General features: G+C 40.3%; 1 protein-coding gene across 1 annotated transcript in view; it reads left to right on the top strand.

Moving 5' to 3' along the window:
- Positions 1-23,408, top strand: part of HYDIN (HYDIN axonemal central pair apparatus protein) — a 402,907-nt gene that overhangs the window by 173,366 nt on the left and 206,133 nt on the right. Inside the window, exons 18-22 of the mRNA XM_064273799.1 lie at positions 5,839-6,077; positions 9,377-9,647; positions 11,269-11,412; positions 15,536-15,679; positions 17,222-17,535. Coding sequence (XP_064129869.1) covers positions 5,839-6,077; positions 9,377-9,647; positions 11,269-11,412; positions 15,536-15,679; positions 17,222-17,535 — 1,112 coding nt within the window. The remainder of the gene's footprint in view (positions 1-5,838; positions 6,078-9,376; positions 9,648-11,268; positions 11,413-15,535; positions 15,680-17,221; positions 17,536-23,408) is intronic.

Raw genomic sequence — 23,408 nt, 5'->3', positions numbered from 1 at the left:
ATTATCTCACAATTTCCGTGGATCAGGGGTCCAGGCATGGCTGGACTGGCTGCTCTGCTCAGGATCTCAGAAGGCTGAAATCAAGGTGTTGGTTGGGCTGCATTCTTTAAGAAGCCTTGACTAGGGAAAGACCCACTTCCAGGCCCCCTCAAGTTGCTACTAGAATTCATTTCTTTGCAGTTGAACCACTGAGGTCCCCAATTCCCTTGCTAGCTGTCATCAGGGACTGCTCTCAACTGCTGTAGAGGACCTGCAGTTCCTTGTCATGTGGCTCTCTTTGTAGGCCTTTTCATGCTTTGAATCTTTTCATTAGAAAGAGCCCAGTCCCTTCTAAGGGATCACCTGGTTAAGTCAGGCCCCCCAAGAATAACCTCCTTATGTTAAAGTCAGCTGATTTGGGACCTTAACTACATTTGTAAAACTCTTCACAGCAGCAGTGCTGGAGTAGCTAGGAGAATATGTTTGTACAACAGGGGATAGGGGTCTTGGGGCCATCTTAGAATTCTGCCTACTACAAACCCTCACAGGCTTCTTCTCTTCTGGTAAGAATACAAAAAAAAAAAAAAACTTGCTGTCGAGTCAATTCCTACTCATAGTGACCCTATAGGACAGAGTAGACCTGCCCCATAGGAGTGGCTGGTGAATTCAAACTGCCAGCCTTTTGGTTAGCAGCTGAGCTCTTAACCACTGCACCACCAGGGCTCCTTCTGGCAAGAATAAAAAAAAAAAAAAGTGTGTTAAATGCCTTTCTTAGCATACTTCTTTGTTTTCTCAGTTTTGAAATCTTTTTTTTTTTTCAGCAAATACTATTGAGTTCCTAATTATGTGTCATGTGGGGCATTCCAAATGTGTGTACAGTGATGACAATACCTTTCATTTATGAGGACTTACTATGTGCCAGACACTGTGCTGAGTGTTTTACATGCATTCCCTCATATAACCATCATCACAACTCCATGCGAAAGGCACAACCAATATTCTGAACTAAAGATGAGAAAACTAAGCCTGGGCACGGTTAAGTGACATGCCCAACATCCCACAGCTGGAAATTGGCAGAGCTGGGACTCAAGCCCACATCTGTTTTCCTTCAGATCCCTCCTTGCAAGCATAATTCCATCAGTTGTTATCTTGCTGTATTGTGGTTTTGAAAAGTTTACAAAATGCCTTCCATAGCTATGATGATTATCATCCATACATTCCGTCTTTAGCCAAGTCTGCCGTTTAATAACAAAAATGTCATATAGGCCAAGTCCTCCCTAAAAGCAAAAGGCCCCACAAAAGTCAAAGACCAAAGAGACACAAGGGCATTAATGAAGTTTAGAGCCTGGTGTTTGGTAAGGATAACCCAGCACCTTAGCATCTGGCATCTTAATGTGCCATATTGTTGGGTTCTGTGCTGCCTGGTTTTGTGCCAAGCATTGTTTAATAAGCTTTGTTAAAAAGAAAAAAAAAAAAAAAAACTCACCAATTCAACTCTGGAAAGCAGCGCTCAGGTCTTCTTTCCAGAGCAGCCAACTTGTATCAGCAGAAATCAGAAAAGGAATGGTACACATCAATCAAGAACTAATGTTCCCTGACTTGAAATAACACTACAGTGGCACCCACTCTTCTTTGTGGAGCAGAGGCTTGACCTGTGCTACTGACTAGAAGAAAATAAATTGTTAAACTAGGAAAGATGACATTGACAGTACCATCTTCTGGAAGGCATTTGGCTTTGATTAAAGAAGGGTGAAAATGGCACAGACTTGTTTTAATTGCAAGTCTAGTCTCATAATTGAGTGAAAACTATGTAGAGTACTTTGAGGCCACAATTTTGGGTAGAAGGACCAACCACAATTTCTTCTTGCCTAGAACATTCTAATTTTCTTTCCTGGCTGCCTCTCCTTCGTCTTAACAGCGGATGGAAATGAACTCTGGGCCCACAACTCATGGGCTTTAAAATTCTGAGTTACACTCCCATGTCTGTTCTGGTGGAGTGGACTCTTCACCTCTCCAAACCTGACATCTGGGAGGTTGGAGAAAGACCTGAGGATGTGGCAAAGTGGACTGAAACAACAAAGGAACTATGGCAGAGAATAGCTAGCAGTTCACCAAATCCATCTGCCTTTGCTCTTGGACACAGAGCTAGACTCCATATCCCAGCTTTCTCTTGAGTTGACCACATGACTGAGTGCTGGCAAATGGAAGTGGCCAGAAGTGATATATACCACTTCCAGGATTGGAGCATGTGATGGTTAAGGTTGTGTCAGCTTGGCTGGGCCGTGATTCTCAGTGATTTGGTAGTTATGATGTAGTTTGACCACTATGTAGTGCTGTAATCGCCTCCATGATAAGACCTGATATAGTGTGATCACCTCCATGATGAGATCTGTTGTGAGTAGCCAGTCAATTGAGAGGGGTTTTCCTTGGGGGTGTGGCCTGCATCCAGTGTTGGTGAACTTTCTGGCAGGTCTCACTGACTTTTGCTTTCTCTGGATCCTGCAGCTGGCTCTTGTGCATCTGAACTCTGGTTCTTGGGACTTGAGCTAGCAGCTTACCTGCCGTCTTACCTGCTGACTTTGGGATTCATTGGCCTCCACAGCCTGTGAGCCAGAGGCTTGCTGTTTGACCTGCCAATCTTGGGTTTGCCATCCCTTCAGCTGTATGAGTCAGGAGACTTACCACAGACTTGGGACTTTTCAACCTCTACAACCACATGAGCCATTTCCTTGAAACAAATTTCTCTATATACATATTTATACACTGCACTGGTTTTGTTTTTCTAGAGAACCCAGCCTAAGGCAGTGCATAAAATCCTCCCATGTGACCCTCCATTGTCCTTACTCACTTCTTTGACAGCTGGGTGTCAATATCCAGAAAAACCTAAAAGCTACAGGTTAAATATGGCATAATCTATTTAGCCAGGGTCTCTGACTGACTAAATGGAACAGAAGCTCATCCCAAATACTGCCATCAATTGGAATTCATGTAGCAACAAATAAGCTTCTGTTGGATTAAGCCACTGAGCTTCAGAGGTCTTTCTGTTACAGCAGCTAGCATTACCTTACCTAAAGTAGTAGCGTAGAATCTAAAAACTAAAAGTAAGAAAGATAAGTAGTTCTAAGGTACTCAAGTATGAGAAATCTATTTCCATGTATATATTGCTTTGACTATATAGGTCAGACTGAAAATTATATAAGCCAAAGACTCTTGTCTACAATAATAAAAACTTTAGATGAAATGAAGCTATATTGATCCATTTCAAAATAAAGATATAAATTGAAATGCATTTATACCTCTTGTAGAACTTGTTTTGTATCATTTTCTACGATTAATGTATTTTAGTGTTTTTTACTTTGGTATTGTAAAAAAAATTTGGATAAATTATGAAGATGCTCTGGAAGTTATTTCTTTATCGACAGGATATATGATTTACTCTCCTGGTAGTTTCTTCTGCCAATAATAATAGATCTACAATTCTGAAAATTAAATTTATGAATATTGTTCTTATCTCTTTGTCACTAATATTTTAATATAAAATTATAAACAAATGCAGGTTAATATTCTGGAAAGACAGACTTTATTTACTGTTTTCTTAATATTTTAATACCCTGATAGGGCCAGGTTACTATGAATAGAACAATTACAGAGAAAGCTTAGAAAAAACATTGACAAGATTCAGCAAGTAGGACAAGATTCAGCATTTTTTTCCAAAACTGTCCTTCGAATAGAGACAGTTATTACGCATATGTCCCCATCTGGGCCCTGGTTTATCTAGTGTGATATTTAATGTTTAATGGCCTTCTTCTATTTCTGTGTCTCTAGAAATGTCTCAAATTAAAATATCATGAGTAATAATAGGACTCTTGACTTAAAGTTAAATCTATAATTTCCATTAATGCCAAAATTAAAATTTCCTCAATATTCATATACATTCTCATTATATACAATTTGTAGTCTTGAGAATTGTTCTTCTTTGCTTCATTTATTTAGTCAAATTTAAAAATGCAATTTATTTATTATTTTCCATGTAGACTTTCAACATGGGAAACTAACACTCTGGTCTAACAGAATTTATCCTCATTTCTAAATTAAGAAATTGGCATTCTGGCTCAAATCTTAGATTCTCCTTATTTATGTACCTGTGAGCTCATTCCTAAGAGAGTAACCATCAGGAACCACTGACCAAATCCAATTTCTGGACTTGCAGTGGGGCCAGACCCAGATTTGGAGGACATTCCACGGCACTGCCACCATGTGAGATTCTGCCTGGCTGAAATCTCAAACTCATGCCTGTAAACTGCAGTGTTACATTTCATTTACAAATACCAGCAGTGCAACTCTATCCCAAACTGGACGTAAGGAAGTTTCTAATTTGTAGCCTTACGTTGTACCTCGGCCCCCATAGAGCTATAGGTGTTTTTATGTTTCCTCCTTTTTCCTTTTGCTAGAACTACACCTTAGAAATTAAATGGAAGAAGGATAATTTTGGATTGGAATGTCCTCTAAGTACCATCTCAAACGGTGTAGTTTACACTTGTTTTTCTCTGTACATTATTTTGGAGGGCCTCCATAGTCAGATGAGTATGAGGAACCAAGGAAGATTCACAAGGGAATAACCAAACTCTTTTGCAATAAACTGGAGAGTTTGGCTTTTTCTCCCAATTATTCTCAAAGTTTCTAATTAATTTCTACATCTCTTCCTGAAGGAGGGAGTGAGCTACGAGGATCTAAGTAGCTAAAGGTAACAGATTAAAAAAAAAAAAAAAAGTTTCCAACTCTGTAATTCAGTCCTATCATATATTCCAAAATAATCTCAAAATTTTAGCAAATGAAATTTTTTCATTTATAAATTGATTTATTATGGAAGAGTAAACAGATATAATTTACTAAGAAGAAAATTATACCAAAATACATTTAAGGGTTATACAGACAATATGAGATGATGAACAAGTAGACAGATTAAGTTGACTGGGCAGTGAGCTCACATTTAAGAGTTACTCTTTTTAATGGCTTTATTGAGATGTAATTCATATATCATAAAAGTCACCCCTTTAATACTGTGCAATTCAGTGAGTAGTTTTTGGTATATACACATGGTTTTGCGACTATCACCACTATCTAATTCCAGAACATTTTCCATCCCCCCGGAAAGGAACTCTGTTAATAGTCAGTCCTATTCCCCTCATCCTCATCTCCTGGCCACCGCTAATCTACTTTTGTCTCTATGAATTTGTCTATTCTGGACATTTCATGTGAAAAGAATCATACAATATGTGGCTTTTTGTGTCTGTCTTCTTTCACTTAGCATGTTTTCAAGGTTCATCCATATTGTAATGTGTACCTATATTTCATTTCTTTTTGTTGCGAATAATGAAATTCTATTGATTATTATGAAATGATAGAAACCAAGGTGACTTCTTATATTGTGTTTATTAATGGATGCTGCTTGTAATTACTGTAACATCATAGCAACTTTGAGTTTGAAAAATGTTTACTTTAAAAGTTCCAAATTACAGAAAGAATGTTGTACCTTCTGTTGGTATCTCAGAATTTAGAGATTACAGCAAATAATTAGTGTAAACTTGTTATATAACTGGGCTGTCATCTTGGGGAAGAGATGTAAAGAATCTTCACAGAGCCTTCAAAAGTAGAATCATAGGTTTGCTGTTCAGCAGATTGCTTCTTGAAAAACAGAAAAGCCAACCAACTCCCAGCTGCTTTGATATGAAAAAAATAATGTTTGCCTCTGATGTTGAATTCTTCCATGCCAGCCATTTGAAGTATAGAGGACTTTGACATGTCCAGAATGAAAAGCCAAGAATATCTTCACCGTTGACTTGTAATCTTGTGTTGCAGGCACACAAAAAGTCCCTTTGGACGGTTGAACCCAACGAAGGCGTGGTCCCGCCGGAATCTGATGTTCAGTTGGCAGTGACTGCCAACCTGAATGACATACTGACATTCAAAGACACGATCATTTTGGACATTGAAAATAGCGACACCTATCGGATTCCTGTCCAGGCTTCAGGAATTGGTTCCACCATTGTTTCAGATAAGCCCTTTGCTCCAGAACTCAATTTGGGAGCATATTTTAGGTAGGGAAATGTCATGGGCCAGTATTTACAGATATCATATATGTTGCATAAGTGACCCTCACCTCCACTTTAGACAATTATTTTTAAGGAAGCGGAACTGCCACCAGAGCCCCTCCCATTTTCCATTCTCACTTTTCCCCCTACTTTGCCCATCAGCCACACAAAGACATTTCGTAGGCATAGTTTGGGTACATTCTCCAAGCTGAGTCCCTCTTCACTAGAGAAGGAGATGGCTCGAAGGACATGTATTCTTCTCTCAAACTTATAGTACTTCTCTGGGACAAATTTAGAATCTCAACCATAATTTGTCCTCTTTGATTCTAATATACTGGAATCCCCTCTCCATGAACATAGAAAATACAAATATATCTTAGTGGTAACCTAAGTAAAATACACCTGAACCTATTGCCACTGAGGCAGTTCCAACTCATAGTGACCCTGTGGGACAGAGTAGAACTGCCCCATAGAGGCTGCAAGGCTGCAAATCCTTTGGGAAGCAGATTTCCACCTTTCTCCTATGGAGTAGCTGGTGGGTTCAAGCCACCAACCTTTTGGTTAGTAGCCGAGTGCTTAACCACTGTACCACCAGGTCTCCTTAATGTATAATTTGGAAGGCAAAAACGTATTGCAAATGTATCTTATCAGGTATTGTAAAGCCAGTAACTTTTTTGGTATTAAGTCCTCTGCTTGCCTCCCCACCATAGCACCACAAAAATGAGATTATTACAGTTGGCTTCAGCTGAGCATCAGGAAAAGCTACAAAGTCTAAATATTTAAATAAAAGGTAGTACAGTATAGACACCGCTGAGCAGAACAATCTAAATATGGCTCTAAAAATGTATCAGGTTTGAATGCTAAGGGTGGGGGAGGTGTGTGGGGACTTGTGGTTCCGTTGCTCAGGAGGGTATGAGCATTGACACACAGGGACCAGGTGAATTGTACCTATCCGATGCAAGACTGCAAACAGATCTCAAAAGGATGCTCCTGCATTCTGGTCTAACAGACCCTTAAACCAAGTTGGCAGCACTGTGCTTGGAAAGATGTGACCGATGATCGGTTAAGAAGCCTGCACACATCCCACCGATGCCACCTTTCCTCTGTACCATATATAAAACATGGAACTTGATTTTAAAAACCATAAACCAATAGATAATTAAGTAATGGGCAAATCAGATAGTTGAATTGTATATGTTTTCAGAGAAGTATTTGCAGTGTTTATGTCAACTAGATTAAAAATCCTCCTCTCTCCCTATCTATTGGCTATAAATTAGGGCATTTTGTCATTGCATACTAGTACTTCTGATTTCAAATTTTCTTTGTTAAGTGCACTCAGATATAAATATATGAAACAATATAATGCAAACCAGACTTAGTTACCCTTCTCCTTAATCTACAAGTAGTGTCAAATAGCCCCAGAGAATATCCTGACACTTGCCTGGAGTTGCAGAGTTAGCTAACAGTTTTTTAGGAATACTGAAGCAAACTGTAACTTTTAGCTGCCTATTTCCCTTTACCTAAACCCCATCATTATTCTTTTTGACATAAAAGTCTCCAGAAGAATCACCACAAGCAGGGGTCAGCCCACTACCTATTCCTGTAAATAAAGTTTTGTTAGAACACAGCCATGCCCGTTCATTTACATAATGTCTATGGCTACTTTCACACTATAACAGAGTTGAGTAGTTGTGACAGAGACCATGTGTCCCACGCGGTCTGAAATATTTATTACTTAGGACTTTTCAGAAAAAGCTTGCCCATCCCCGGTCTAAAGAAATACCCGTATACTACTCCTTTTGATTGTGTGTTTTTGGGCAACTGTCTTAGTTTTTCAGAGGTTCAGTTTCTTCATTTATAAAATGAGAAGAAGTATACTTATTATTACTGGGTTGTTGTGATGATTGAAAGACGTAATGTGAATAAGTGACAAGAGTCCCTGCCTAGTTTATAAACAGTAGATATTATTTATTATTATCCCCCAAACCTACTCTTAGTCATGAAGGCAAACTGAGCATAACTTGTAGACACATACTGAGACAGAAATGATTACACCTGAAAACTGACAAATAACCCCTTCTGATTATGTAGTTGATGCTCAACTCACTTATTAGATATAATGTCATTTCCTAAAGTGGAACAGATGGAATGGAAATATTAAAGCTTAACAAGATTAAAAGACAAAAAAAAAGTCCTGAGATAAGTTTTTTCCCTCAAAAAAATTAAGTAAGCCTCTATCAGTAAAAAAAAAAAAATTATATGTTATATATATATACACACACACATATACATACATATATATATGTATATACGCATATACCTATATAAGAATTTGGCTGCTAACCAAAAGGCCAGCAGTTTAAATCCACCAGCTACTCCTTGGAAACCCTATGAGGCAGTTCTACTCTTCCCTGTAGGGTTGCTGTGAGTCAGAATCAGCTGGATGGCGATGTTTTGTTTTTTTTTTTTTTTGTATACATATACATACATACATATATATGTGTGTATACATATATATATATATCCAAAACAAATGAAAACATGTTTGAATCTCCTCCAAGATCTTAAAAATCCCTGATAGAGCTAAGATCTGAGCAAATAGGGACTGAGTCTGTCTTGTTCAGGGTCTAAAGGGCCAGGGAATTAGGAAGTCCTTTATAATTATTTCTGCAATAGATGAATGAATGAGCGAACAAATGAGTGAAACAGTAACACCTTTAAAGCACATTAGTCTGAGAAAAGCAGTCAATCCAGGTGACATCCTAGCCCATTACAGCCCCTTGACCTTTGGTAAGACTTAGAGGATATGTGCTGTTTCTCTTGAACTAGACTGAGCCCAACACAAGACATTACACTCAGTCAATAGAGATTTAGTCAACATAACTTGAAATTTGCTTCTCCAGTAGATATTTTGTTTCCCTTTGACTCTTCAGAACCATTTTTCATAGAGTGTTTTTCACAGGAACTCTGTCTGTGTGTCCTGTGATGTGCTTCACCTGCTGGGAAAGACTGAGAATGGATGAGGCAACTTTCCCATAGCCCTTAGCTGGTGATGGCAACTCTGGGACCAAACCTAGGTCTCTGACTCTGAGTCTGTTGACTCTATGAGTAAATGCTACCTTGTCTCGTCACTGTAGTAATTCCCAGTAGTGTCATGATTTAGTCTTCCTACATTTTTTAAATAGTAATGTTTTATTTCATTGCCTACTTTTAAAATACTCTCAAATGAATAATCCCCAAGGGTGTATAGCAGAATAGAACATCACCAAATTGAATCCTCTAAACATCTGCCACCTTTTTTCCAGCCTGGATACCTATTATTACCGCTTCAAGTTGACCAACAAGGGACGTCGGGTCCAACAGCTCTTCTGGATGAATGACAGTTTTTGTCCCCAAGACAAGCTGAGCAAGAAAGGCCTGGTTAGGAAGGGCTGTGGTAATGGCCAAGGCTCCAAGGGTTCCCAGATGCTCAAGGATCCACAGAGCCCCGTGTTTCAACTCCACCCTGTCAGGATGGAGCTGTACCCAGGCCAGACAATTGATGTGATACTTGAAGGCTATTCTGCTACTCCCAGGGTAAGGGGACATCATTTTTAGAAGCTATTTTTCTCCTAAATAAATCTTTGCTATAGATATTTCTTAGGAGAGTCCTTTGACATTTATCTGTGGAAAGGATGTGGTATCTCAAGGATTGCATACAGCACTGAGTTACCATGGTAGCACCTATTGCTTTCAAAGTTCAGCTCTGCTCAGATTACTGTTTGTTTCCATAGCTACCAGGAACCCCCCCTTAAAGTACTCGTTAAAGCAGGTTCTTATCCCCAGAGTCAGCAGTGACCAGCCAGCAAGTTTCTGGTAGACGAACATCCAGATTTCAACCAAAGCTAATAATGCTCGTTAAGCTCCTGCTTAGGAGGTGATACTGAATTTTCTCCTCATGAAATAGGAAACAATAAGAAATGTGTCTCCCAGAAGACAATGGAAAATCTAGTCTATTGCTTAGTTCCTCTAGGGTTACAGATTCCACTTTATTTCATTTGCATTTTTTTTCCACAGAGCATTTTCTGGTAAAACACGTCCTCTATGCAAAAAAAGAGGCTATCTCCCACTATGGAGCATATAATACGCTCTTTGTTATTCAGAGGTTCAAACAATGTTTATTGAGTATGTACCATGTGACAAATTCTATGCTTGGCACCAAGGATGTAAAAAAGAGTAGAATGCAGCCCCTGATCTTAAGACACTTACAGCCTGTTGGAAGAACACAGTTACAACATGATTACCAAGAGTAAACCATATTTTTAAAAACATTAAATCTGAGCTTCTGGGAGAATAAATTTAGTTTAAGCTTTACGAAAAGCTTGCCTAAATGTCCTTGCAAATCATTCTACATAACTGAGAAGAGACTTGAATTCATGAACATCAGAATCTGGAGCACTGTCTTCAGCACAATCTGTTATTCATGATATAAGTTTCCTTTGGGTTCCTTCTGCGTTATAAAAATCTGGGCCCGTTGGGTCCAAAGGAAATGGTTTCTATAGCACAATTTTTAGATATACAAGTATGAAGTAAAAATTTTCACCCAGTTAGGTAAACCCTGTGGGGCAGTTCTACTTTGTCCTATAAGGTCGCAAAATCACATAACTACCATTGAACTGTAAGTCCCTTGAAGGACTTTATCACCTTGCTCATCACTATTATGCATACATTGCCCCTAACACAGTTTCTGATGCATAGTAAATGCTCCATAGATATTGGACAAACTGAATGTAAATTGATTATGTCCTCAGAGGCAGTAAGAAATAAACACAGGATCCACCAAGGACATATTTAACCAATCAGACTTTACTTGTGTGACAGAGACCAAAAAAAACAAAAACCAGACCCGTTGCCATCAAGTTGATTCCAACTCGTAGTGACCCTATATGACATTACAGAACTGCCCTGTAGAGTTTCCAAGGAGCGGCTATTGGATTCAAACTGCCAAACTTTCGGTTAGCAGCCAAGCTCTTAACCACTGTGCCACCAGCAAAGAAGGATCTCTGAAGTGTGCTATTTGGAAAAACATACTCTTCACAGGAGTTTTTTTCCCAGGAGTACCTAGGCAGGTAGTTTGAATCAATTTGCCTTCCGTAGGTGGTCATTAAGTTTTCTGAGTTACCATTGTTCCAAATATGCTAGTGTATTTTATCTGCAGATAGTCAAAGAGAAGCTGGTGTGCCATGCCATCATCGGGGCACAAAAGAGGAAGAGCCTGGTGATGACCGTGAATGTCATCTGTGAGTTCATAGCACCTCTTATCCAGCTCTCCACCAAGCAGCTCATATACCGACTGGAGAAGGTCAGCGGGGCAGTGCTGGGGAGGGTTGGGTTTCCTGACTGAGGGTCAGCATGTTCATACTTTCATTTTATAAGCTAAATTAACAGGAAGCCTATTACAGCCATTACCCAGCCAATATTTTTGAAGCTCAGAGGCCAGTACACATTAAACTAAAAATTCTGAACCTAAATCTACAATCCTTTGAAATGCAAATTTCTATGGAAATTCTACTTCCATTATTCCTAACGTAAAAGACCAAAGTGAGGGATGTTCTCCAGTGCACTGCAAATGCATTTTAGTCAACCATTCAACTCTAACTAGGTAAAATAAGCATCAAAGTGTGGAAAAGTTTGGAGTAAAATTACCAATAATTATAATAATCAGTGAGAATAACTACCATTTATTGATAAGTACCTGCTAGACATTGTGCAAGTTCATTACATACATTTTCCCAGTTGTCCTTTGCAACAACCCTATACAGTAGGTTCTATTATCATTCCCATGATATTCTTAAGGAAACTGAAATGCAAGTTAAGCTATTATATAGATCACCTAACACAGCTTGAGAATAATCAACTTAAACTATGTGATTCACTCTCTTTTCTTGGTCCATCCCTTAATATGGCCATTAAGGGCAAGTAATAAATGGGTGAGGCAGGGAAGAAGAAACAGGGATAGTGAAGGGGTGGGGAAGAGATCACAATAGGACTTGGCCTACTCCTGGGCAAGCTTCCATTGTAGAATTATTCACCATTCAAAACAGATGTGTATGGAAAGTCTGTTGAGTCGGGCACTGTGCTGGTTCTGAAAATTGAGTTAGACAGACATGATCAAAGCTAAGAGACTAGTTGAGATCACAGATTGTAAGGAAATTATTAAATTTTGATTATTTAAATTACAATCATATCAATGCTCTGAAAAAGTATAAGGTGCTGTGAGACCATGTATTAGGGGACACGGCCTTGTTTGTACACGTGGTCTTGGACAGCTTCCTTGAGGAAATGCCTCAAGTTGAGACTTGAAAAAATAGAAATTAGTATGGTAACAAGGGAGGGGAAGAGAATTGTAGGCCTGGATTAGGAAGAGCCTAGTTTAGGAAACAGCTTGACAAGCATAAACAACTGGAAAGCCACCTTGGATGGAGAACATTGAGTGGGGCCAAGAATTGCATGAAGTCAGTTTAGAGAGGTGGGCAGGGGCAGATGTGTGTGGCATGCCTGGGAGACGTTCTGGATTTTGGGTTTTATTCTGGGTTGCTCTTGCAGGGCTTCAGGGAGAGGGGTGACACAGTCAGATTTATTCATTAAAACAGTCACAGTGGCTACTGTGTAGAATATTTATTAAAACCTACCCTGCGGCAGGAAACCTGGTGGCGTAGTGGTTAAGTGCTATGGCTGCTAACCAAAGGGCCGCCAGTTTGAATCCACCAGGTGCTCCTTGGAAACTCTATGGGGCAGTTCTACTCTGTCCTATAGGGTCGCTATGAGTTGGAATCGACTCCACGGCACTGGATTTGGTTTTTTTGGGTTTACCGTGTGTCACACTTAACAGACTAGTGGGGAAGGTAGACATGGAAGAGGTGGATTGAGGGTTTCAGTTACAGGATACTAAACTGGCTGTGACAAGCTCCATGAGACACGTACAAAGCAAGTACTACAAGAGTTCCTGCTACAGTCATTAAGCTTTCATTTCTCTTTCTCTTTTTTTTAAATAGTCAGGAATGTATTTATTGGCAACAGCTTCTCTGAATTTGGTGGTGTCGTATTTTCTATATATAGTTCAGAGAAAATTCAGTGAATATATTTCGAATAGCTGTTATGTGCAAGACATTATAATAAATATTAAAATTGCCACTAGGTTTCTTATTAGGTTTTTTTTTAACCCCTAAACACTCATAAAAATGTGTAAGTAATCCTCCTTTTTTTCTCTTTAAATCCTTATGCCTTGTTCTTAAAGAAAATCATATTATTGTTTAAATGCCTACTGTCTACTTTTATCACTAGATTGAAATATGAAAATGTTTTGAAGATGGCAGTTACTTCCTGTTGACTTTTAAAAAATGAATTGAGTCACAACCCCCTGCTTATTTCTTTTCACCCTTCTTTCCTTCCTCCCAAATGTCAGAGGTTTGAAATTTCTCCTGTTTGTTGTTGTTACATGCTGTCTAGCTGATTCCAACTCACAGTGACCCTATACGACAGAGTAGAACCGCCCCATAGGGTTTCCTACCTCTGTATTTTTCATTGTTCATTTCCTGCTCATATTGAATCCATATCAGGGGCGCTGAAGACATGCAGCTTCATTTCTCAGTGTGTGCACAGGACCTGTCAGGTCTCACTATCCAGATTTAATTGTGTAACCCCCAATTATCTATTCTGTCTCCTTGTTTGCGGCTCAAGGCAGTATATCTAAGTTTTAGTACATTAGAATGTAATGATACCAAACCTGCCGAAGGGAAGAATTTTTTTTCTAACTTTCCCCAGATTTGATCTACTTTACAACTGTCATACCATTCATAAGCCGTGGAGATGGAACCACATCTCTGTGAGATTAAAAGATCAGTTAGAACTAGCATCTAGTTTGCTTCATGAAGCTCCAGCAACAAATTTTGTCAGTTGATACTTGGGGAGACAAACAACCCAGACAGAGGCGGGTCATTTTAAAAAAAGAACGGGTTCTCTCTGCATCAGCACCTTCTTATTACTAACCTCTGAATGGCCTCATGTCAAAACCAACCAGGTAGGGCTTCTTCACTTCAAAAGTTACCTGCAGTTGCACAGCAGCCTTCAGAAAGGTCATGGGGGACCCTTCTCCAGCCCAACGTAGTCTATTATTTTGTAGGCACACAATGCTGCTTCATCTCTCAAACTATGGCATGCAATCTGCAAATGCAAGGGGAGTCCAGTGTCTATATTACCACGTGAGAGGGAGGGGAATGAAGGCTGGCGCCTCACGATACGTGCCAGATCAAACCCCTGAAACAACTTTGGGAATCCAGATGGGGCTACTAGAGTACAACTGAGGCAAGAGACTTACCCAGAGCCAGGGGATCCAGGAGCCACAGTGGAAGGAAGACTGTGTTGGACAAGAACATGAAGACCGAGTCAGATCAGAAAATAGTGTCAAGTGGATCTAACTGAAATAGGAATACAGAGAAAAAGCAAACCTGGGAAAAACAGGCTAGAGATGCTGGAAGCACCAGCTCATTGAGACCTGGAATGCTTGGAGGAAGGTTCTCTTTGGAGGCCAGATATTGAGGCTTCTGGTCATATCCTGCTGATATCAAAGTCCCCACTTTCTAGGGCAGGTAGGAAATAATGCGGGTCCCGATATCAGAATGAAAAAGTCCAGTCTAACTAGAAACTTCTGGCCCAAGATCCATTTCTAATGCTTTCTCCAGTTGAAAAATTAAATCTGATAAGACTAACAGGATTAAAAAAAAAAAAAAAAAACCAAACCTGTTGGCATCAAGTTGATTCTGACTCATAGCGACCCTATAGGATGGAGCAGAACTGCCCCATAGGGTTTCCAAGGAGCGCCTGGTGGATTTGAACTGCCGACCTTTTGGTAAACAGCCATAGCTCTTAACCACTACGCCAACAGGGTGAAAAGATGCTTCTAGATCAACTATCCCAGTGTTATCAGGAAAATTTTACAGAAAATTTTCTGTTATGAGCATTTGTCAACATAAAAAGATAAGTATATTTGCAATTTGAGCATTTTAAGCATGGAAATAAAATACTGTGTAAGGGGAAAATGTTTTATTCATTATAATAATACCTAGATTCTTCCACAAGATCATTTCACTAATTCATTAGACTTTGTTTTGTGATATTATAGAAACTTCTAGAGAAATAGTTCTATGTAGAGGCATGGCTTGTGTTGGTTTTTTTCAACCAGGCAATAAAATCTAATCTGTGTTTTCTGGCCTGTGTAGGTGCACTTCTCAATAGCCCACCATACATTCCAAATGATTTATCTAACCCTCTGCCAAAATATATAAATAAATATATATATGTGTGTATATGTATGTATTTATGAAATTGCTAATTCTGCTATTGACAATGAATATGAAATTTTTGTCTCTATCAGCTTGCTGTGTTTACCCTAACTTGGTTTCGTTCCTCTTTTCCCTTTTTCACAGAAACCTAACACTCTCCTGGAACCTAATTACCAGCCTTTGGCCATAAAGAATATTTCCACCCTGCCTGTAAATGTGTTGCTCTCTACAACTGGACCCTTCTTTATATGTGAGACTGATAAATCCCCACTGCCCATAACTCCTAAGGTAACTTGACAGGGGGCTGTCATCACAAGCTCCTTGGGGGATTTGGGGTAATAAAGGAAGAGAATAATAGCAGTACACTGCCTTGTTTCAGTCAGGAAGAATGTGAGAAATCAAGGGCACAAACAGGAAAGAATATAGAATTTTTTAATGAGTCATAAACAAGTTCCAGTGACATTCAGTAGGAAAACTATTGTTGACAATGTAAGAACTGCAGCTCATTGTGATTACCCTTTCATTCCTACCCATTCTAATGAAGCCAGTCTTTAGGAAACAGTAGCTTCCTACTAGTGATAATAAAGATCTCTTCACTCTCCTCCTTCAGATCTGACCAAAAGTCCATATTCAGTGAAACAAAGAAATAGCCAAAGCAAGCACACATGCCGGCAGTAAGGTAAAAGGACAAGTGGCAGGGCTGGCTTTCAAATGGGATTAGGCCAGTTGAAGAGTCATTATCCTTTCTGTGATTCTTGAATCAGGTGATTGGCTTTATCAACCGAAGCCATCTAATCGTGTAACTGACGCACACAGTTAAATACCTGAGCCGTTCAAACCCAATGTAGACATGCCCTGTAAAGCAGACCCATTTTGTGTGCATTCCTCAAGACTCCCTCAGGGCACTTTATACAAAATCATGAGGTTCATGCCGTTTAGAGCAATGTCTAAAAAAAGCCAACTCATAAGCAGCCTTTCCATGGGAAGGTATTACCGTGGACACCAGCATCAAGGAACACATGGGGATTTGACTGAAAAAGAGAAAAGAGTGAATAAAATATCTACCAAACAAACTGTACAGCTCTGGAATGTCATTCTGAGTTGAATAGAAAACAGCGGAAAGTAGATAACAGTGCTTAAGAGTTAGGATTGCAGACGTTGGAAAAGAAGTGAAATTACCTAATCTGTCCCTTTCTGGGTCACTTTTTACAGATCCCCTCCCTCCCCACAGTGCTTTATAAAGCCTTTTTAAAAATTCTTAAGCAAAAAACTTTTCCCACTTGTCTAGAAAGAGCATTTCACAATCTAATCTACTTTTCATTAAGAATATTTTATAATCTTTATTGTAGACTCCCTTTTACAACTCATCAATGCTTATAACTCCACAACTGCTATTAAAATCTCTTCCTTCAAGAATTTCTCTCTTAAGATTTTCCTTCCTTTCGTTTTCACACTAATAAAACATATGTGTGTACATATGTATACATTTCATTCTAATATGTGTGTATGTATGTGTTTATGTGTTTGTGTGTATACCCACCAACCATATAGGACAGGGTACAACTGCCCATAGGGTTTCCAAGACTGTAATCTTTACAGAAGCAGACTGCCACATCTATCTCCCTCGGAGTGGCTGGTGGGTTCAAGCGGATGACCGTTCAGTTAGCAACAAAGCACTTAACAACTACACCACCAGGGCTCTACTTGTGTGTATACACATACATATATATCAATAAGTGTGTATCAGAAAAATTTTGGTTGTCTTGTTTCATGTATCAGGTTGGAATGCATTGTACAGAGGTTGGTAATTCCCTATTATCTTGTTTGTAGCCTATTAAACTGGAGATTGGTGGAGAAAAAAACCTGCTGGTCAAGTTTGACCCTTCCTATAGAAATGATTTCAACAACTGGGTGGCAGAAGAAATTCTAGCAATTAAGTATGTGGAGCACCCTCAGGTAGACAGCCTGAGTTTGCGTGGAGAAGTTCATTACCCCAACCTAAGCTTTGAGACCATGGAGCTGGATTTTGGCTGTATCCTGAATGACACGGAGGTGATTCGCTACATTACAATCACCAACTGCAGCCCACTGGTTGTGAAGTTCCGCTGGTCCTTCCTGGTGGATGATGAGGAAAATCAGATAAGGTACCTTAGCATAGAAATTCCTTAGAACCCTTTTCCTCTCTTCATATTTTTCTCTTTCAGGCTTTGTCCTGGGTTTCATGTATTCTTTGTATTAGTCTTTCATGAATATTTTCCTTTCTGATAAATAAACACTGACACAAATAACAGAGCTTAACATCTTGGTCCATCCAAGGTTTTCAAACAAGGAAGGCAGATAAAACATCTTTGGAAGCCTCTAATTTCCGCCAAATTAACAAAGTGATCTCAATTAAAAAAAAAAAAAAAAAAGCCTGCTTTAATTTAGAATCTAGTGGTTGAATCGTTAGAAAATTATCACTAAAAATCAGGTCTTTGTAGAGTTTTCTTAATAAGCATTTCAAGCCCAACACACAGACTGAGTAGGACACTACATTGAGTATGTGCCACATGGAGCTTCATGTTGTCTATTCTGCATATTTCCGTGAGCATTTCTGTTCTGACCCATATATATATAAAATAGTAGAAAGCAGTGAGTGCTGCAAGGGAAAAGTTGTCTTCACAATGTTTGTGTTTAGAGGAGTCTCTCCTGTTAAATTAGGTTTAAGCTCGATTAGAAGCTAAATCTGAATCTCAATTTAGAAAACACACTTAAAAAAATACGAACAGTCTGTTTTACTCAGACCTGAGTAATATTTTCACCGGGTTCAAGAGCTTTGTTGGCGACCAGGACAATTGGGCCTCTGTGTATTTCCCTTGTTTGGTGTTTTGGCAACTCAGTTTTCAGCAACTGAATATTGAATGGCCATTCTTAACTGAAGAAGCCTGTTTTCCTTAGTGCTTCCTGTGTTTAGTCCACATTTTATGTATGCTAGCTTTCCTTTCCTGTGCTTGTTACCACAGTAACGGCAGCTTGCTCTGAATATCTTCGTAGACATCTAATAATGACCCAGCGTAGCATTGAAGCTGCCAGCCAGGCCTGGGGCCTGAGTAACAGTCTGCTCATTAAGTGCCCTGGACTGTTTGAGTTTGGAATGAAATTCTTTTTAGATGGTGAACATTTAAAATAATTGTGGCAGAATCAATCAACCTGACTTAATGAGCTTTGAATATCAGATTTTGTGAAGTTATTCTAATGTAGTGCAGCTAAGTGACTTTATTCCATCTGGGAGCAAGGGATATCCTTTATTTACTTGTTATTCTGAGAGGCTGTTTCTATAATTAAAATAATGACATTTTGAAAATGCATTTGGCCAATACTTAATTTTTCATTGGTTTAAGCATTTGTGTAACTTTTTTTTCCTTCAGTCACTTCAGTATCTATCTCTTGATACTGAATATTTTGACGTTTGAGTTGTTTCTACAACAAAATATGGAAAAAGAATTCTACCACCTGTACTTATAATTCATTTGTTCATTCATTCATTCAATCAGAGAGTCATTTAAGAATCATTTGACAAGTGATTCTTATGCACTAGATACTGTGTGAGGCATCAGGGATATGAGTGAACAAGGCATGGTCCCTTCCCTGAGGAGAATCGGTCTAGTGAGGTGTCTTCAACTGGGCTCTCTAGAGAAGCAAAACCAGTAAAGTGTCTATGTATGTATATGTGTGTATAGAGAGAATGAGAAAGATTTATATCAAGGAAATGGCTCACACGGTTGTAGAGGCTGGGAAGTCCCAAGTCCATGGATCAGGCTGGAGGCTTCTCCTGACTCATGTGGCTGTGGAGGCTGATGAATCCCAAGATCAGCAGGTGTCTTAGTCATCTAGTGCTGCTATAACAGAAATCCCACAAGTGGATAGCTTTAACAAAGAGAAGTTTATTTTCTTACTGTCTGGTAGGGTGCAAATCCAAATTCAGGGCATCAGCCCCAGGGGAAGGCTTTCTATGTCTGTCGGCCTCTTTCTTGTCCAACTGCTTCCTCTCAGCTGGAATGTTCTTACTACTCTTCACTTAGCTAACCCCTGCTCCCTCTTCAAATCCTAGCTTAAATGTCCTTCCCCAGGGAAGCCTTCTCTGAGACCCTTCCCTAGGGGAGAGCCCCATCCTAGACATCATAGCCATGATCTCTGTGGTCACTCTCACCACACTTGTAATTGTGGTTCAGTGTCCATCTTGCAGCTGATTGTTAACCCCCATGAAGCCACTGGCTACATCTGTCCTTTGGATCCCCAGAGCCTCACACGGTACTTAACACAGTAAAAAATGTATTTTTTAATTAATCAAATGCTTCTGCTTGGGTATTTATAGCAAGATGGGAATCACTTCATGACTGATTGCAGTGCAGTGAATTATTTAAAATGGTCCTTCTAGCCATAATCTTTGTGACTCCTATCAAATGACTGGGTAGGACAATGCAATGAGATGTATGGAACCCTAACAAGGAGATTGGTCAGTTTTGCCATATGCTAGGCTTAAATGGAGACACTGAGAAAGAGATTAGGAGCTGTAACATGGAAGACAGAGAGAGAGAGTTGCAACACTGGAGATGGTGAGAAGCAGCAGCAGAGAAACAGCAGCAGCAGAACCAGGAGACTGGCAAGAGACCAGCACGAGATGGCGAAATGGGCTTCCCAGCCCACAGAATGAGAAAGTTGAGCACCTTTGGCCAGGAGGCTTGCTGGTGGAGTAGGGTGCCTCTGAGCACTTGGTGGAGTTAGGTTTGCTGACCCATGGAGCTAGACCTGAGTGCCTTTGGGCTTACTGGTGGAGTGGGGTGCCTCTGGACATTTATCAGCAGAGCTAAAAGAGCCTTGTAACACTTATCTGAGCAGGGCAGAGGCCAGGCCAAGGGACTAAGAGCCAGGGAGAGATCTGCCTGCAGGCACAACTGAGAAGAGACTTTCCTGATCAAAGAACTGTATCCTGAGCATCCCTTAACCTAAACTGTAACCTGTTACTTCCCTAGTAAACCCCATAATCATGAGTATTGTCTGTGAGTTCTTTGTGGCCATTGCAATGAATTATCAAACTCAACAAAGAAGTAGAATGTCTGTAGGAGGGACAGATGGTTCAAAGTTGGTAAAAAGGGCTGGTGAAAGGAGGTATACCTTGGGCTGTTGATCTTGATTCTTCCCGCTTGTGAAGTGAGAGGAGGTTGGACACCTCTGCCACACCATTTTTACACTGGTGTAAGATTCTTTTCTGTGGGCTTTTTGGCATCGTTTCCAATGGAAAACTTAAGAGAATAAATGTCACCTTGAATAGGTAGGTACACACTTCATAGGAAAAAATGCTATCTGCTCTCTAGACAGGTTCTCTCCTTGCAGACCTTCAGAAACACGTCAACCACTCATTGGCTAAAGGTCACTTTCACCAGATACACCAACACTGAACTTTCTTTCCCAATTAGAATTCTTCCAAGGCTCACAGTTAGTAAAAGGAAAAAAAGAACAAGAAAGGACACCTAGACACTTTCAACATTCTTGCCTGTCATAACACACATATATCTGCCATGTGTATTGTGTATATATTTGTGGTATGGGTGTGCATGCATACATGTGTGTACATGTGTGTCTGAGTCATCTTGTGCTACTGTAACAGAAATATCACAAGTGGATGGCTTTAACAAAGAGAAATTTATTCTTTCACAGTCCAGTAAGCTAGAAGTCCGAATTCAGGGTGCCGAATCCAGGGGAAGGCTTTATCTCTGTCAGCTCTGGAGGAAGGTCCTTGTCATCAGTCTTCCCTTAGTCTGAGAGCATCTCAGTGCAGGAACCTCAGGTCCAGAGGATGTGCTCTGCTCCCAGGGCTGCTTTCTTGGTGGAACGAGGTCCCCCTGTCTCTCTACTTGCTTCTCTCTTTTATATCTCAAAAGAGATCAAGATAAGATACTATCTAATCTTGCAGATCTCATCAATGTAACTGTCTCCAATCCATCTCATTACATCATAGTGATAGGATTTACAACATATAGGGAAATCACATCAGATGACAAAATGGTAGACAGTCGTACAATACTGGGAATCATGACCTAGCCACGTTGACAGATATTTCTGGGGGACACAATTCAATCCATGACAATGTGTGTGCACATGTGTGTGTGATTTTGTAGGCAATTCTGACACGTACATTTAAAGCATCTCTTGTTTGGGCATACATTTTTTTCCAAGTTGGCCCTTGTGTCACACTGTAAGAACAAAGAGAGAGGTAACACGGACAAGCAAGCTAAACAAGCACTCGATCAGAGGAAAAGCTGATCATTGCCTAGAAACATGTTCCTCCATGTGCATTGCTGTCCATGACAGGGTTCTAGATTGGCTTTGGTAAGTTAATCTAGATGTGTAGGGCCTGTTGGGGAAGAGTGAAGGGAGAGCAGGGGGTGGGAGCTGAAAAGCGTGGGGACCTGGGGTATCCAAAGCTGCCCCCGTGTGACGGGGCATGGGGACAGGTCTCAGCTCCATGCTATCCCCTGGCAAGCAGCTGGGTCTGGGGAGACTTCCCAGTAAAGGCCGTGGCCTGGGCCCTCTTGTTCCTGTGGTGGATCTATCTGTGTGTTGTGACAGGTAGGGATGTTGGGAGTGTCTAGGTGTCCAGGGGATAATATATTAAAATTTTACTTGCCTGTGCAATGGGGATAACGTATAAAGCTAGAAGAGTTGTGAGGATTAAATGAGATGTGCCTGTAAGGTACATATACATCCCCAAGACATGAGAAGCACTCTGTAATTGGTGATTGTGTAATCGGTGACTGTTTTCAGGTCCTCCAAGGGTCCTGTAATATGTTGAATTGTGTCCCCCCAAAAGAGATTTGTTGAAATCCTAACCCCTGTCGCCTTGTTCAGGGGTCATGTAATGCTTTATTTTTCTTTCAAAATAAAAAATAGCTTCATTGAGTTTGGGTGGGGGGCAGGTAATGTGTATCCTTCAACTCCACTGTGCCCAGGTAGTTCAGTTTCAGTGTGCTGGTTAAGAGCTTGTCTGCTGGAGTCAGGTGCCTTGCTCCCATGTGACCTTGGTGGATGTCTGAGCATCCCTGAGCCTCAGTTTCTTCGTATGAAGCGAGGATAATAATGGCACCTTCCACATACAGATTGGTGAGGATTGGATTAGTCCATACCTATGGAACACTTAGAACTCTGTCTAGTCACGTAATATGTGCTCAGTAAATGCTAGCTGGCCCAGCCATTTCTTCATTGAGCAAGTCGAGAACTAAGCTCAGAACCACTGTAATATTAATACCAGGCCATGTTTGAGAAGCAGCAGCCCAGAGACAGCTTTGAGATCTTTTCTCCTGAAATCAGATGAGGCTATTTCAGGAAAATGGGAGGGCCCCAAGGAGCCTGAGGGCTGCAGGTGCCCCTTGCTGGCTTAAACCTTTGTCACCTCCATAAATATCCCTGTCCTCTCCCCACCGCCTCCCGCATTGCTCAGAAGCCTTTAAGCTTCCACATTCTTTTTTCTTTTCCGCTTCCCAGAGCACAGTTTGGAGACAAAAGCAAGTATTGGAGCCCTACCTAGGGTTAGAGAGAAAACAGCTCTTGGGAGGGAGCTAAACAAGTCAAAAAAGGGGAAGCAGAATAAGCTGTCACCACTTGCCTTGGGCAAAGGTTGAGTCGATTTTTAATGCCTCTCCAGCCGCCTTCTACCTCTGCCCCTAATTGTGTCTGACCAGGTTTGACCAAGGTGACAGATTTCGCAGTCCAAAGAATGAACTCAGTGGGAATGGGGGTTACCTTCCCTGTATTAGTTTCCTATTGCCACAAAATTGGTGACTTAAAACAATACAAATTTATTTTTTTACAATTCTGAAGGCCAGAAGTCCAAAGTCACTTTCACTGGGCTGAAACAAAGGTGTCAGCAAGGCCAGGCTCCCTACACTCCCTCCAGAGGAACTCAGTGCTACCTCTAAGCCAGGCTGAAAGTAAGAGAGGAGTGACTTCCCAGAGAGAACCAGGCAGCAAAGAGCACAGA

Source organism: Loxodonta africana, chromosome 21, assembly GCF_030014295.1.
Source record: "Loxodonta africana isolate mLoxAfr1 chromosome 21, mLoxAfr1.hap2, whole genome shotgun sequence".
Taxonomy (NCBI): Eukaryota; Metazoa; Chordata; class Mammalia; order Proboscidea; family Elephantidae; genus Loxodonta; species Loxodonta africana.
This window is presented reverse-complemented; position numbering and strand designations above follow the sequence as displayed.